Genomic DNA, 14,104 nt, shown 5'->3' on the forward strand with positions numbered 1-14,104 from the left:
CCCGATCCCCCCTCCCACCTCCCTCTCCACCCGATTCCTCTGGGTCTTCCCAGTGCACCAGGCCCGAGCACTTGTCTCATGCATCCCACCTGGGCTGGTGATCTGTTTCACCATAGATAGTATACATGCTGTTCTTTTGAAACATCCCACCCTCACCTTCTCCCACAGAGTTCAAAAGTCTGTTCTGTATTTCTGTGTCTCTTTTTCTGTTTTGCATATAGGGTTATCGTTACCATCTTTCTAAATTCCATATATATGTGTTAGTATTTTTTTAAAAAACAAGGTACCTCTATCTTTTGATGGTGCTTAAATTCATTAATATTTTATTTTTTCCTGTATCCCTGGCGACACATTAAAATAACCTGTGCAGGGACTTCCCTGCTGATTCAGTGGCTAAAAATCCACCTTGCAATGCAGGGGACGTGGCTTCAATTCCAGGTCCTGGAACTACGATCCCACATGCAGTGGGGCAACTAAGCCCGCAAGCCACAACTACTGAGCCCACACACCACAACTAGAGAATCTCTGTACCACAACAAAAGATCCTGCATGACCCAACTAAGACCTGATGCAGCCAAACAAATTAATAAATGTTTTTAAATAAAAATAATCACCAGGGGAGGTTTTTTGTTTTTTGTTTTTAATAGTAATGCCTGTGAACCAGTTAGGGCTGAGGTTTAAGGAATATGTGTTTTCAGAGACTCCTAGGCTATTCAGATACATATCCAGGACTGACATGCCTTGACTGATTCATTCACCAAGTAGTCATTAAGCCCCTTGTATTTGTTTCCCAGGGCTGCTTCAACAAATTACCACAAACGTAATGACCTAAAGCAACAGAATTATCACAGTTCTGTAAGATAAAACTCCAAAACCAAGGTGTCATCAGGGTCTCCGGGGGGGGACCCATTCATTGCTTTTTCCAGCCCCTGGTGGCCCCAGGCTTCCTTGACTTGAGGCCGCATCCCTCTCATGTCTGCCCCCATCTTCACATGGGCTTTTCCTCTGTGTGTCGATCTTAGAAGGACACATCATTGGACTGAGGGCCTGCCCAGATACTCCAGGATTATGGCCTCATTTCAAGATTCCTTAATTACCTCTGTAAAAACCCTTTTTCCAAATAAGGTCAAGTTCACAAGTTCCGGGCGTTCAGATGTAGAAGCATCTATTGAGGGACCACCCTTCAGTGCACTACGGTGCCTATTTCCACATTGTAGATGGCTTGCTAGTGCTGTGGGTGCTGCTTTCTACTGAGTTTTCAGTCCATTTGGGACAAGAGAGCTGAAAGCAGGGGAAGGAAGGAGGATGCTCAGAATGTGCACGGCATGGGTGTGTCCCCAGGCCTTGCGCAGAGCCCAGGGTCGTGGACAAGAGCGGGGACCCAACGGGCAAACTCCATTGGCTACTTACTGGTTCTGAGACCTGGGGAGATCATTTAAACTATACCTCAATTTACACATCTATTGATTCGAAATGACAATAGTTTTTAGCCTACCAAGGCTCTAATATTTCTGATTTTTAAACGTGTGTGTTCCCTCAAAGACTTACAACGGTGCCGGGCACCTAATGAGAATGATACAGTTTTTCAAGAAATTTTTCAAATGAATAAGGAACAGACAACAAAACTACACAAAAGTATCCTCAGAGACACTTAAAACATTTCGTGTGTTCTATCATTTACGTTTCAGTAAAATATTTTACAGAAGGAAAGTAACCAACATGAACTAAATCTGGTGGGAAAATCTCCTCAGAAACAGAGGCAACTGTGACCATCACTGTACTGTCTTTCTCCCTCCTCCCCCTCCCCTTCTTCCTCCTCCTCTTCATTCTTCCTCTTCCTCTCCTTCCTATTCCCCCCTCCCCCTCCTTCTCTTTCTCCTCCTCCTCCTCTCTTTGTCCTCCTCCTCCTCCTTCTTCTTCTCCAACTTGAATAAGGCACTTTAAGCACAATAAAAGATTTAGCCTGGTTCATGTTCCATGGAGCCATAAAGTGACACATGACATTTATGTGGTCAGAGATCACATAAACTAGAGATGACTTTTCCTCTCTTACCTCTGTTTGTTCCTTAAGGTTTCCACTGCTCAATTTCACAACAAGCAATGAGTTAGCTGAGTTAGTAAAAAGGGTAATCCCTTCTTCTGCTCAACTGGTTATAATCATTTCTGGATTAGAGCAGGTCAAGAAAAACTCGTGAAATATTGGATCCAGATGTTCAAACATGGTAACACTTCATGGTAAACATTTACCTTTGAGGTCGATTTCTCTTTCAACAGGGTTATAGTCATGTGAGGTGTGTCTATTTCTTTCAAGAAATCTATTTTAGGGTTTGTCTTTCTTTCCTACGGAGACTCCTGTTTCCATGGTGCACTCCCAAGAACTTGTCTCTGTCCCAGCTTTCAGAGAAGGATGAGTTCTGCAATGTGGTTTCTGACCATACAAAAAGTAGCAGCCTATTTTCTCCAATGTTTGGGTCTCAACAGTCCAATGGAAACCATTGAAGGGACAATCTCACCTCAACGTAGCTGGTTGCACATGGTCTCCATACCAAGAGTCCATTTCATCCAGCTTTCCTTTCCCTTGGTTTTGCTTTATCTCTTCTGAACACTTTCAAATTTGCTTATTTTTCTAACGTCTTTTCTCCTCTTTGGGCAATGCAACTGTTTATCTTGTGGTTTTCATCTTTATTACTCACATTTCCTCACAATGAGTGTTCATTAATATTTTAAATTAAGACCTTTACTGCCTTCCTTACCGAGCCCATCGAATCTTCCTATATGACACATTTTTAATTCTTATCACAGAACTTCAGGCAGTGTGTGCATTATATTCTGTTAAAAACCTATTCCGCCCAAGGTTGTCACAATTCAGAGATTACAGCTTTCAGTGGGATGTTTCGTTTAGGGATATATTCATAGATTCACTTTGTTAGCCCGGCAAACACGGTCCATGAGCTTGTATTTCACACCTCATTTGATCTCACAATTCAACAAAAAAAAAAAGTGTAAAAAGAAGCAATTATTTATTTAGATTATGGAATGGATTTTAGAAGGATATTAGATAAGCATAAATTGTCATGCCAAAGCAACAGTCCTTGTCCTTCTAACATCCCCAGGGAGGTCAAAAATGGAAAGAGAAGAAAGAGAAGAGGACGGCAGAATGTTTGATAATTATGTAACTCTGGTTATGTAAGGGCTTTTTTTTCTCTCTTGTAACTTTATAAATCTCTTCTAAAGAGAATGCAGAATTGATTCTCTCAAAACCAAAAGTGATAACCACAGCCTGTGCTTGTCCTCCAATTTAAAACATCAGCACTTGATCAGTCCAATGCTTCAACCAAATCAATTCCATGTGCGTAAACCGTGGAGATGGCCATTTGAGACCCACACAGTAATTTCTGAGGGTGTACGTCCAGGCATTCCACTGGGGCTGCTCCAGCCCAGCAGGAGGGTCCAGCATGACTTCCTAGCCACTTCTTGTTTCTACCCTCCCGTTTCACCCCAAGAACCCTCTCTCATACTCGAAGTCCAAGTCATTTGGGTGGGTCCAGCCATCCCCTACTTTTACAACTGGCTGCAGAGATTGGTTCAGGGTGAGTACAAGATCCACATTACTCCAAGCAGAGCCAGTGATGAGCAGCCCCAAGACTTGTGCTGGACACCATGGGACAGAACATGTTCTCCCTGAAGAGGCCAAGCCAGCAGGATGGATGCTGGGAGCTGCCGGTGGTCAACTCGCCACCAGGAGGGACAGCCTGCTGGAGATGATGCCAGAGGAAAGACAAGGAGACAGGTTGCTAGGGATACTGCATCCAGACACTCTTGGTTCCGGTCCCCGCCTTGAACTTTTTCACGTGCTCCTAGGAGCCCTTTTTGCTTGGACTTCATTCATGCAGTACCTAAGGGCATCAGTCAAAGCCCACCTGATAAACACCCCAGCAATCAAGAGGAAGCCATCCAGTGGAGTCAAGGCAGAAATTAAGCCACAATCCTTGACAGGTCCCACTTTAAAGAGTGTGCCAAACACAGCTAGTTGACCACCCTTCTTCCTTGATAGCAAAGACCTTCTCCCAGTACAAAGCCTGAAAATAACAGCAAATATTCACTTTTCCATGAGCAAAGGCATGGAACCCACTGCTTACTGATGCTATCTAAAAGGAAGACTTGAAGGGAAAGTCGTCTTTCCAGTTGGAAAGGTCTTCTCTTACGGCAAAAAAAAAAAAAAAGATACATGAGGAGAAGCCCCCCTCCCTTCCAGTCTGTGTATACAACTAGATAAGTCTGTGATGTCTGGAACTGCTGCAGCCATCTTGCAGCCACGAGAAAACAAGCTGGAGGATGACAGCCAACAAACTGGACACGACAGAGTGGAAAGACAGAACACACACCGGGGTGACACACTGTGCTGCTAGATTAACCAACCACGGAAACACCTACCTGCAAACTTCTTGTCACATGAGATCACAAAATCCTACTGTAGCAGCCACTTTAGGTGGGAATTCTAGCACTTGCAACTGAGCCCAAATATGTAAATCCCAAGTTCTCTTCATGTATCAACTCAGGATTCATGGCTGTTCAGATAGCAAGTAGAGATTTCCAGGGAAATCATGGGTCAACCGAGGTCTCAGACTAAAGTTCTGCCAAGGGATGTAAAGGACAATATCCAGAATGTTGGTTTGGGAGTGAGAAGCACCCAGATCCCTGATCAATACCCCTAATAAAAGGCTTTTTGGTCACTCAACCAGAGTCTCTCTTTCCTTTTGAAAGAGATCTTCAAAAGCAGTCAGAACAGAGTTCTAGCTGAGGTTGGCTGAGGTCACCCAAGAGGATACAGCACTCAGCCTAGAAATCCACTGGAAAAGGCAAATTCCACCCAATCTCTCCATTTCTCATACTCCCACCACTAACTCCCTGATTCATTCACCAAGTGCTCCTTCGGTGCCCAACATCATGGACCTCAAAGTGTTTAAAAACAAGAAAAGAGAGACTTCTCTGGCAGTCCTGTGGATAAGACTCTGCACTTCCACTGCAGGGGATGTGTGTTCAATCCCTGGTTAGGGTAAGATCCCACATGCCCAACAGTATAGCCAAAAAAACCCAAAAACCAAAAACAAGAACATAAAGAAAGAGAACAGATTATGACGATAGAAGGTGGTAAGTAAGAGATCAGAAGGGGGCTCTTTGCCAACCTGAGAAGTTGGGTCTCATCCTGGCTGAAGGCGGAGCTATTAATGGCTTCAAACAGGCAGGAAGACTTCCCTGGTGGTCCAGTGGTTAAGAATCCACCTTGCAATGCAGGGGACTCAGGTTAAATACCTGGTCAGAGAACTAAGATCCCACATGCTGCAGGGCAACTAAGTCCGCACACCGCAACTACTGAGTCTGTGCACCACAATTAGAGAGAAGCCCTCAGGCTGCAACTAAGCCAAAATAATCCAGCCAAAAATAGATAAATATTAAAAAACAAACAAACAGACGAACAGGGAGTATGGCATAGCCAGCACTGCTCAGTCAAAAGGGAAGAGAAGACAGGAAAGAGATCGTAGAAAAGGCTACTGCAACAGGCCTGAGCTCATTCTGCCTATTGGGAGCCCGGATGCAATATTATTAGCAATGACCTCCCTCTGCTTCCCAGGTGAGCTCAGCACCATAAAGCCCAAGGCTGGTATCCGAGCTGGAGAAGAGCCGCCAACGATGTGAAGTTGACCTAACTTCATATTCTGAGCCCATATGCCAATACCCAGGTGTGACATCTGCAAAACAACCACCTTTCAGCACTAAGAGACAATTACTAGACAGCTTAGAGCCACCCTACATTCGCGCATTAAAAAAGTAGGTTTCCCCCTTGCCTCTTAAATCATTTCTATTTTACCCATTTCATTCTTCAGTTCTTCGCTGCCAACAGTAACAATAATAAAATTTTAAAATAATGGTTATCAAACCCTGCACCATGACAAATGTGAGTGCAGGTAATTTTTGAGATTGCCAACCTAATCAGGTCATTGATGTATAAAGAGCATAAAGGATAAAGCCTTCAGCCAGCATCACATCCCATAATGGAGCCATTCAGAAGCTGCAGGACGGAGCTGCGCTGATGAGCTCAAAAGAACACATCACCCATTAAATGCAGAGGCATTGCTTTATTTATACACACATTATTTTGCTATCAGCGTCTGCAGCCATCCCCAACAAAATGGCTGCCGAGGTGCCTTGAGGATCCCAGCGCTTACCTGCTCCGTGTGTCCGGGTGATGGCCCACGCACGTGAGGGTGGCCGTGGTCTGAACGCTGTCGTTATCTATTTCTTCCTGGACTGCCCACTGGTCCTCGCTGCTGACTCTCACTGCAGTTATTTTCACACCAGCTGCTGCCTTAATTCTGTGGGGTAGGAAAAAATATATATGACCATCTTCGTTCAAAACAGAGAGTAAAAACAAGGAGTTAGAACCGATCTCCCCTTTCCTCTGGGAGATGCAGGAAAGAGTGCCAGTAAATGGCTTTCCTTCAAAAACTAAGAGTCTTGTTATTTTTACAAGTGCCCCGAAGTAGGAGCTCCAGTGTTCTGCCACATGGTGTTAATTTTCTGTTTGATCAGTGTGTTAGGAACCAGATCACTTTCTTCTTCAGGGGCCCTGCAGGATGGAGACAAAACAGACGTGTCTGGCAGGCATGGACAGGATCTGGGGGCCGGTTCTTCCCTGGGGGTGGACGAGGAAGGGTTCTCATGAAGTAGGAGGGTCTGAGAGGCTGCAGGGGCTATGCCAGCTGCAGAGGCTCTGTGGGAAAGAATGCCAGGGCCTCACTGGGCACTTCTCGCCCCCCACGGTCAAGGGCACCTCCTCATGTGCTCCGGGACTTTCTGCTGACCCTACAGCCCAGCACGTTCACTCACAGGCATATGCGCAGCAGAAATGCATGCGTTTATTTCCCCAAAAGACCTGCACAAGAAAGTTCACAGCAGCGGTATCGTATTAAACCCAGTAAGGAAACGGCCTACACTGTCCATCAAAAGCAGAACTAATCAAATATACAGGCACCCAATGGAATAAGACAGAAATACCAAGGATAAACAGTGTAGTACCACACAAAGCTACATGGATGCTGTGTTAGTTTCAGATGTCCAGCAAAGTAAATCAGTCATACATATATCCCCCTTTATTAGATTATTTTCCAATATATGTCATTACAGAGTACTGAGTAAGAGTTCCCCGGCCATACAGTAGGCCCTTATTAGTTATCTATTTTATATACCCTAGTGTCTATGTGTCAGGGCTTCTCAGGTGGCGCTAGTGGTAAAGAACCTGCCTGCCAATGCAGGAGACATAAGAGACATGGGTTTGATCCCTGGGTCAGGAAGATCCCCTGGAGGAGGGCATGGCAACCCACTCCAGTATTCTGGCCTGGAGAATCCCATGGACAGGGAGGTCTGGAGGGCTACAGTTCATAGGGTCGCAAAGAGTCAGACACAACTGAAGCGACTTAGCACACATGTGTATGTCTTCCAATTTATCCGCCCCCCCCACCTTTTACTCCCTTGTAACCATAAGTTTATTTTTGACACCTGTATTTGTTTTGTAGATACATTCATCTGCAGCCTTTTTTTTTTTAGATTCCACAAACCAACTATGCCCCAATAAAAAGCAAAAATAAAATAGTGGAGAAAACAATTTAGGAATAACTCTGTGTATACTAATTGACATCTCCAAACAGATATCAATTTAATATTTATTAAAACAAATTTAAATCAATTTTTAAAAACTACATGGATGAACCTCCTATATTTGGAGGTTAAGTGACAGATGCCAGGTGTCAAAAAGCACACACCATATAATCCCATTTATAGAAAATTTGAAACAGTTAAACTCATCTGTGAGGCTGAAGTTAGCATCAGTTGCCCTTTGGAGCAAACAGCTGGATGGGGGGGCTTCTGGAGCACCTAGAATGTTTGTTTCTTCTTTTGGGTGCTGACTGCACTATGGGTTGTGAAAACCCACCCACCTGTGCTCACGCATCTGTAGTTTTCTGTTTGTTCCATGTGGACTCTTACGTACACTCATAATCATTCAGTTGATAAAGAATCTGCCTGCAAAGCAAAAGACCCGGGTTCAGTCCCTGGGTCAGCAAGCTCCCCGGGAGAAGAGCATGACAACCCACTCCGGTATTCCTGCCTAGAGAATTCCATGCACAGAGGAGCCTGCCGGGCTACAGTCCATGGGGTCGCAAAGAGTTGGACACAACTGAGTGACTAACACTTTCACTTTCAATCATTCAGTATAAAGTTCCAAACAAAGCAAGCAGATTTCATGTTGGTAACAGGAATGTAAGTCAAGGCCATGGAGAACTTTCACCCTTGGACATGACTTCTCCACTGTCCAAGCTCAATGGGCGTTCCCAAGATGAGTTAGACCATTGCCACCCTTGACACACCTAAGGGCTTTCCCCCCAAACTTCCACCACCCCTCAGGGTGTTCAGGACACAGTGTAACCTGAGGCTTTGACCTTGTCTATGATGGGGAAGAGCCTCGGAGTCCAGATGAGCATTCCTCCCTGTTGGTCCAATGACAGGTGACAATCCAGCAGCTATGGACAAGCAAGAAAGACACCTGGACTGCAGGCCAGACCCCACCCAGCAGAGACAAGAGAGGACAGAGACCCATAGCCTCCCCATCTCATTCTTCTAGGTCTCTCCAGCCCATAGCATCTGCCACCTTGTAGGGCAGAAGAAAACTTGCCCGATCAGCCCATCTAAGTGTTTGTGTCTTATACTTAAGCCATCCACTTTAATGGTTTGGTTGTCCACACAGTGGAAGTGCAGTAAAGGATGAACTTTGCCCAAAGAGAAGATGAGTCTTTGCCCTCAACTCTTAGGAGGTGACCTCTAAGCCCTTGTGGTGTTCTACCTGATTAGAGTATCTTTGTTTACCTGGGAACCCTGGGTCATATGGTATCAACTTGACCTCTGGAGGGACTAGAGACTAAGGTCAACCAACTAGGCATTCAAACATATCTGCATGACCAAGCTCTGCACATCAAAGCCTCAATGAGTATCTCTAGTTGTGGTTGTGGGTAAGTCAAATCTCTCTGTCTGCTTGGGAAGGCATGCAATGAGAACTCTGAAATCATCAACGCCATGAAACAATTTTCTACCACAGATTATCCACCCAGTTCTCTAATATTAAGTAGACTGTCTTGAGTTCCAGGTGCTATGTATGAAGCATCAGGACATACAAAGATGGACAAAGTTCAGTCCAGACCAGTGAGTATCCAACGGTTTTGGTACAGACCAGGGAATGACTCATCTACCACCTGACCCATCATACTGTAGAAAAAGACTTACTAACAAATGCCAAAATATCTTCTGCACCTTCCATATGCCGAGCTGTCTGATACCTTTCATCATTCAATTCAGTTCAGTTCAGTCACTCAGTCATGTCCAACTCTTTGCAACCCCATGAATCGCAGCACGCCAGGCCTCCCTGTCCATCACCAACTCCCGGAGTTTACGCAAACTCAAGTTCATTGAGTCAGTGATGCCATCCGGCCATCTCATCCTCTGTCATCCCCTTCTCCTCCTGCCCCCAATCCCTCCCAGCATCAGGGTCTTTTCCAATCAGTCAACTCTTCGCATCAGGTGGCCAAAGTATTGGAGTTTCAGCCTCAGCATCAGTCCTTTCAATGAACACCAAGGACTGATCTCCTTTAGGATGGACTGGTTGGATCTCCTTGCAGTCCAAGGGACTCTCAAGAGTCTTCTCCAACACCACAGTCCAAAAGCATCAATTTTTCAGCATTCAGCTTTCTTCACAGTCCAACTCTCACATCCATACATGACCACTGGAAAAATCATAGGCTTGACTAAACGAACGTTTGTTGGCAAAGTAATGTCTCTGCTTTTTAATATGCTATCCAGGTTGGTCATAACTTTCCTTCCAAGGAGTAAGCGTCTTTTAATTTCATGGCTGCAATCACCATCTGCAGTGGTTTTGGAGCCCCCCAAAATAAAGTCAGCCACTGTTTCCACTGTCTCCCCATCTATTTCCCATGAAGTGATGGGACCAGATGCCATGATCTTAGTTTTCTGAATGTTGAGCTTTAAGCCAACCTTTTCACTCTCCTCTTTCACTTTCATCAAGAGGCTTTTTAGTTCCTCTTCACTTTCTGCCATAAGGGTGGTGTCATCTCCATATCTGAGGTTATTGATATTTCTCCCGGCAATCTTGATTCCAGCTTGTGCTTCTTCCAGCCCACCATTTCTCATGATGTACTCTGCATATAAGTTAAATAAGCAGGGTGACAATATACAGCCTTGATGTACTCCTTTTCCTATTTGGAACCAGTCTGTTGGTCCATGTCCAGTTCTAACTGTTGCTTCCTGACCTGCATACAGGTTTCTCAAGAGGCAGGTCAGGTGGTCTGGTATTCCCATCTCTTTCAGAATTTTCCAGTTTATTGTGATCCACACAGTCAAAGGCTTTGGCGTAGTCAATAAAGCAGAAATAGATGTTTTTCTGGAACTCTCTTGCTTTTTCGATGATCCAGCAGATGTTGGCAATTTGATCTCTGGTTCCTCTGCCTTTTCTAAAACCAGCTTGAACATCTGGAAGTTCACGGTTCACGTATTGCTGAAGCCTGGCTTGGAGAATTTTGAGCATTACTTTACTAGCGTGTGAGATGAGTGCAATTGTGTGGTAGTCTGAGCATTCTTTGGCATTACCATTCTTTGGGATTAGAATGAAAACTGACCTTTTCCAGTCCTGTGGCCACTGCTGAGTTTTCCAAATTTGCTGGCATATTGAGTGCAGCACTTTCACAGCATCATCTTTCAGGATCTGAAATAGCTCAACTGGAATTCCATCACCTCCACTAGCTTTGTTCGTAGTGATGTTTTCTAAGGCCCACTTGACTTCACATTCCAGGATGTCTGGCTCTAGGTGAGTGCTCACACCATCGTAATTATCTGGGTCATGAAGATCTTTTTTGTACAGTTCTTCTGTGTATTCTTGCCACCTCTTCTTAATATCTTCTGCTTCTGTTAGGTCCATACCATTTCTGTCCTTTATCGAACCCATCTTTGCAAGCAATGTTCCCTTGGTATCTCTAATTTTCTTGAAGAGATCTCTAGTGTTTCCCATTCTGTTGTTTCATCATTAATTCATGTAATTCCTACACCACCTGTGAGGGTAGGACTTATACTCCCCTTCAAGGAAACTTGAGCTGTCACAAGATAGGCAAATTTATGTGGGTGTGGGCAGCATAGAGAAATGTCATATTCTGCCTTAGCCCTAGAAGATAAAGAAAATCAGTGCTTGGACAACAAAAGATGCATACATTCTGGTTATTGGAAATTTACCAGCCAAAATATTTACATTTACTAATGTTAGAGTTAACCAAACAACTCACAACAAGGAAAGTGCTCATGAGGAAACTAAACCAGTGATCATTCAAAAGCATGAATGGCTGCAACTCTGAAGTCAAAATCATCTATGGACAATAGTGTCCTCATGTTTAAACTGTCCTCCTCTCCAAATACCGAAGAAGGCACAATACTAGGAGCTGCAAGCACCCTGACACTGCTCAGACATTTTGTTGGATTGTAGTAACTAGAATTTCCTGAGGCCACGCCCATTGGTCAGACCCTTTTCCAGGAGCTTTACCTAAACTGTCTTGTGCTTTGCCTGTCTGAACGTTCCATCTCCTAAGAGCACTATGAATGGGGATTGTTATTTCAGGCTCACAAATTAAAATCTGTGACACCAAAAGCCTACAGAAAAGGGCTGAAATTGAAAGCCGATCCCACCACAGAAGCAGAATCCAGTCTGCCCTTCTGGCAGCTACACCTGAGACACAAGAGCCAGTGTTCATTCCAGGCAAGCCAGGTTGGGTCCTAGCCCCGCTGTTCACTTTGTCTGTCATGCTGAGGCCCCTCCTCTCTCAGGAGAGGAAAAAATAAGGATGGGTGTTGTGGTTGAATAGGGTCCCTCAAACATTCAGATCCACCCAGAACCTCAAAATGTGACCTGATCTGAACATAGTGTCTTCACTAATATAATTAAAGGATCTCAAGAAGACACCCTCCTGGGTTTAGAATGGGCCTGAACAATGAGTGGTGTCTTTATAAGAGAGAGAAAGGAGAAGACCGAGATACAGGAAAGAAGGCAATCTGAAGGCAAGGGGAGATATTGGACTGATCTGTCCTCAAGCCAACAAACACCAAGAATGGTGGACAACCCACCAGAAGCCAGGAGAGAGGCAGGGAATGGATTCTCCCTAAGAGCCTCCAGAGGGAAACAACACTGCCGACACCTTGATTGCGGACCTCCAGCCTCCTAAGCTGTGAGAGAGCACACATCCGTTGTTTCAAGCCCCCCAGCTTGTTGGGGCAGCCCTAGGAAATGAATACAGTGACCATGTCATAACACTGATACACAGGCAGAGAGATAATAACAATATAACGTGCTGGCATAGAGGAAGTGTCACATACAAGGATATATTACATTATATTACTTTCTGTGAATAAAGAAGGAAATTAAGAAACTTAGTTGCCTGGGTAAACAGATGCTGACACATTAATAAAACAAACTTACAAAATAAAGAGCACTATATTCTTTTTAATTTTTTAATTTTATATTGGAGTATAGTTGGTTGACAATGTTGTGTTAGTTTCAGGCGTACAGCAAAGTGATTCACTTATACAAATGCATGTATGTATGCATTTTCAAATTCTTTTCCTATTTAGGTTGTTACATAATATAGAGCAGAGCTCCTTGTGCTATACAGTAGATCCTTGCTGGCTATCCATTTTAAATACAGCAATGTGTATATGTTAATCCCAAACTCCCTAATTTTCCTTTCCCCTGACTCTTCCCCAAGAGAAATATATTCTAATTATCTGTGCTTTGGATGGCTGTGAAATACCAGGCATTCCTGCCCACCTAGGAAAACTGGATGCTCCCAGAGACAAAGGTCAGGGAGACGATGGAGTTAGTGATGATGACAACGAACCAGTTGTAAGAGTTTGGATAAATCACTGAACATCTGTGAGTTGGTTTCCTCATCTACAAAATGTGTGTGATAAGAATATCAAGCTATAATGCTGTTATTATGAAGGTTAAGTGAATCACTGAATATAAAGTGCTTAGAAAAACACCTGGGACAAAGAAATTGATCAGTGTTATCATTAGGATTTTTCTCATCATGAACTGTTGCATACTCTCCAGGGATCATACACTTAGGCATCCAGTCCCCTCCCTACGAGATGTCCTTCGAAACTGCTCTAAGTCTCCATGCAGGACCCCAACCACCTCCTCTCCAAATATGATTTCTCTGATCTTACTCTTTTTCCTTGGCAGGAAATTCCTCTCATATCCTAAGATTGGGCAAACCCTCCATTTGCCACAGAAAATTCATATATATAAATATAAATATATATATATATATAAAGGTTACTGTAGAGAACATTCAACCTTTGGGTTCCAAGGACATCAGTGTACACCTAACAAATTTTCTGAAATTTTCTGTGATTGCAGTTGACCAAAGAAATAATCCATTTCTGGTTCATATCTAATTAAATATCTAGAAGTGAGGCCAGCTTTAGAAGTGACTCATCACAAAGGTTTAGATGATGCCTCCAGTTCCCTAGGCACTTGCCTCTGTTCAGCTCTCACACATGTGGGTTTTAGCACTGACAGGTTCTCTTCTAGTGGTCACAGTGTGGCTGCAACAGCTCCAGATCTCACACCCTCATCAACAAAGGAAAAGTAAGACTCTCTCAAGATTTTGTTCTTAACTCCAGAACAAAATCCTGGAGCCAGGTTTTCACTGGTTGAACTTAACTGAGTATTCAACCTCGGACCTATAACTGTGGCCCAGGTGGGTGAAAGGACAATGTTCAATGGTTTGGCCCATCAATGACCATCCCGCACAAGGTAAAATTAACCCCATCTGAACCACCAGGGAGGGGTTAGCAGGTAGTGGCTGCCAAAAGGAAATTCGAGTTACAACAGAAAAAAATGGATGGTAGGAATCAAAAACACAAGCCTGAAGCTAAATTATTGAGGTTCTGCCTCTCTCCTACATAGAAGTTATAAAACTGTCCCTGAATCCTCGTT

At 44.0% G+C, this 14,104-nt stretch overlaps 1 protein-coding gene across 1 annotated transcript in view; it reads right to left on the bottom strand.

Annotated features, from left to right (window-relative positions):
* TMEM132B (transmembrane protein 132B) overlaps positions 1 to 14,104 on the bottom strand; it is a 229,058-nt gene that overhangs the window by 165,746 nt on the left and 49,208 nt on the right. The window contains exon 2 of the mRNA XM_043489046.1: positions 6,228 to 6,374. Within this exon, the coding sequence (XP_043344981.1) occupies positions 6,228 to 6,374 (147 nt within the window). The remainder of the gene's footprint in view (positions 1 to 6,227; positions 6,375 to 14,104) is intronic.

This window comes from Cervus canadensis, chromosome 1 (genome assembly GCF_019320065.1).
Source record: "Cervus canadensis isolate Bull #8, Minnesota chromosome 1, ASM1932006v1, whole genome shotgun sequence".
NCBI classification, from domain to species: Eukaryota; Metazoa; Chordata; class Mammalia; order Artiodactyla; family Cervidae; genus Cervus; species Cervus canadensis.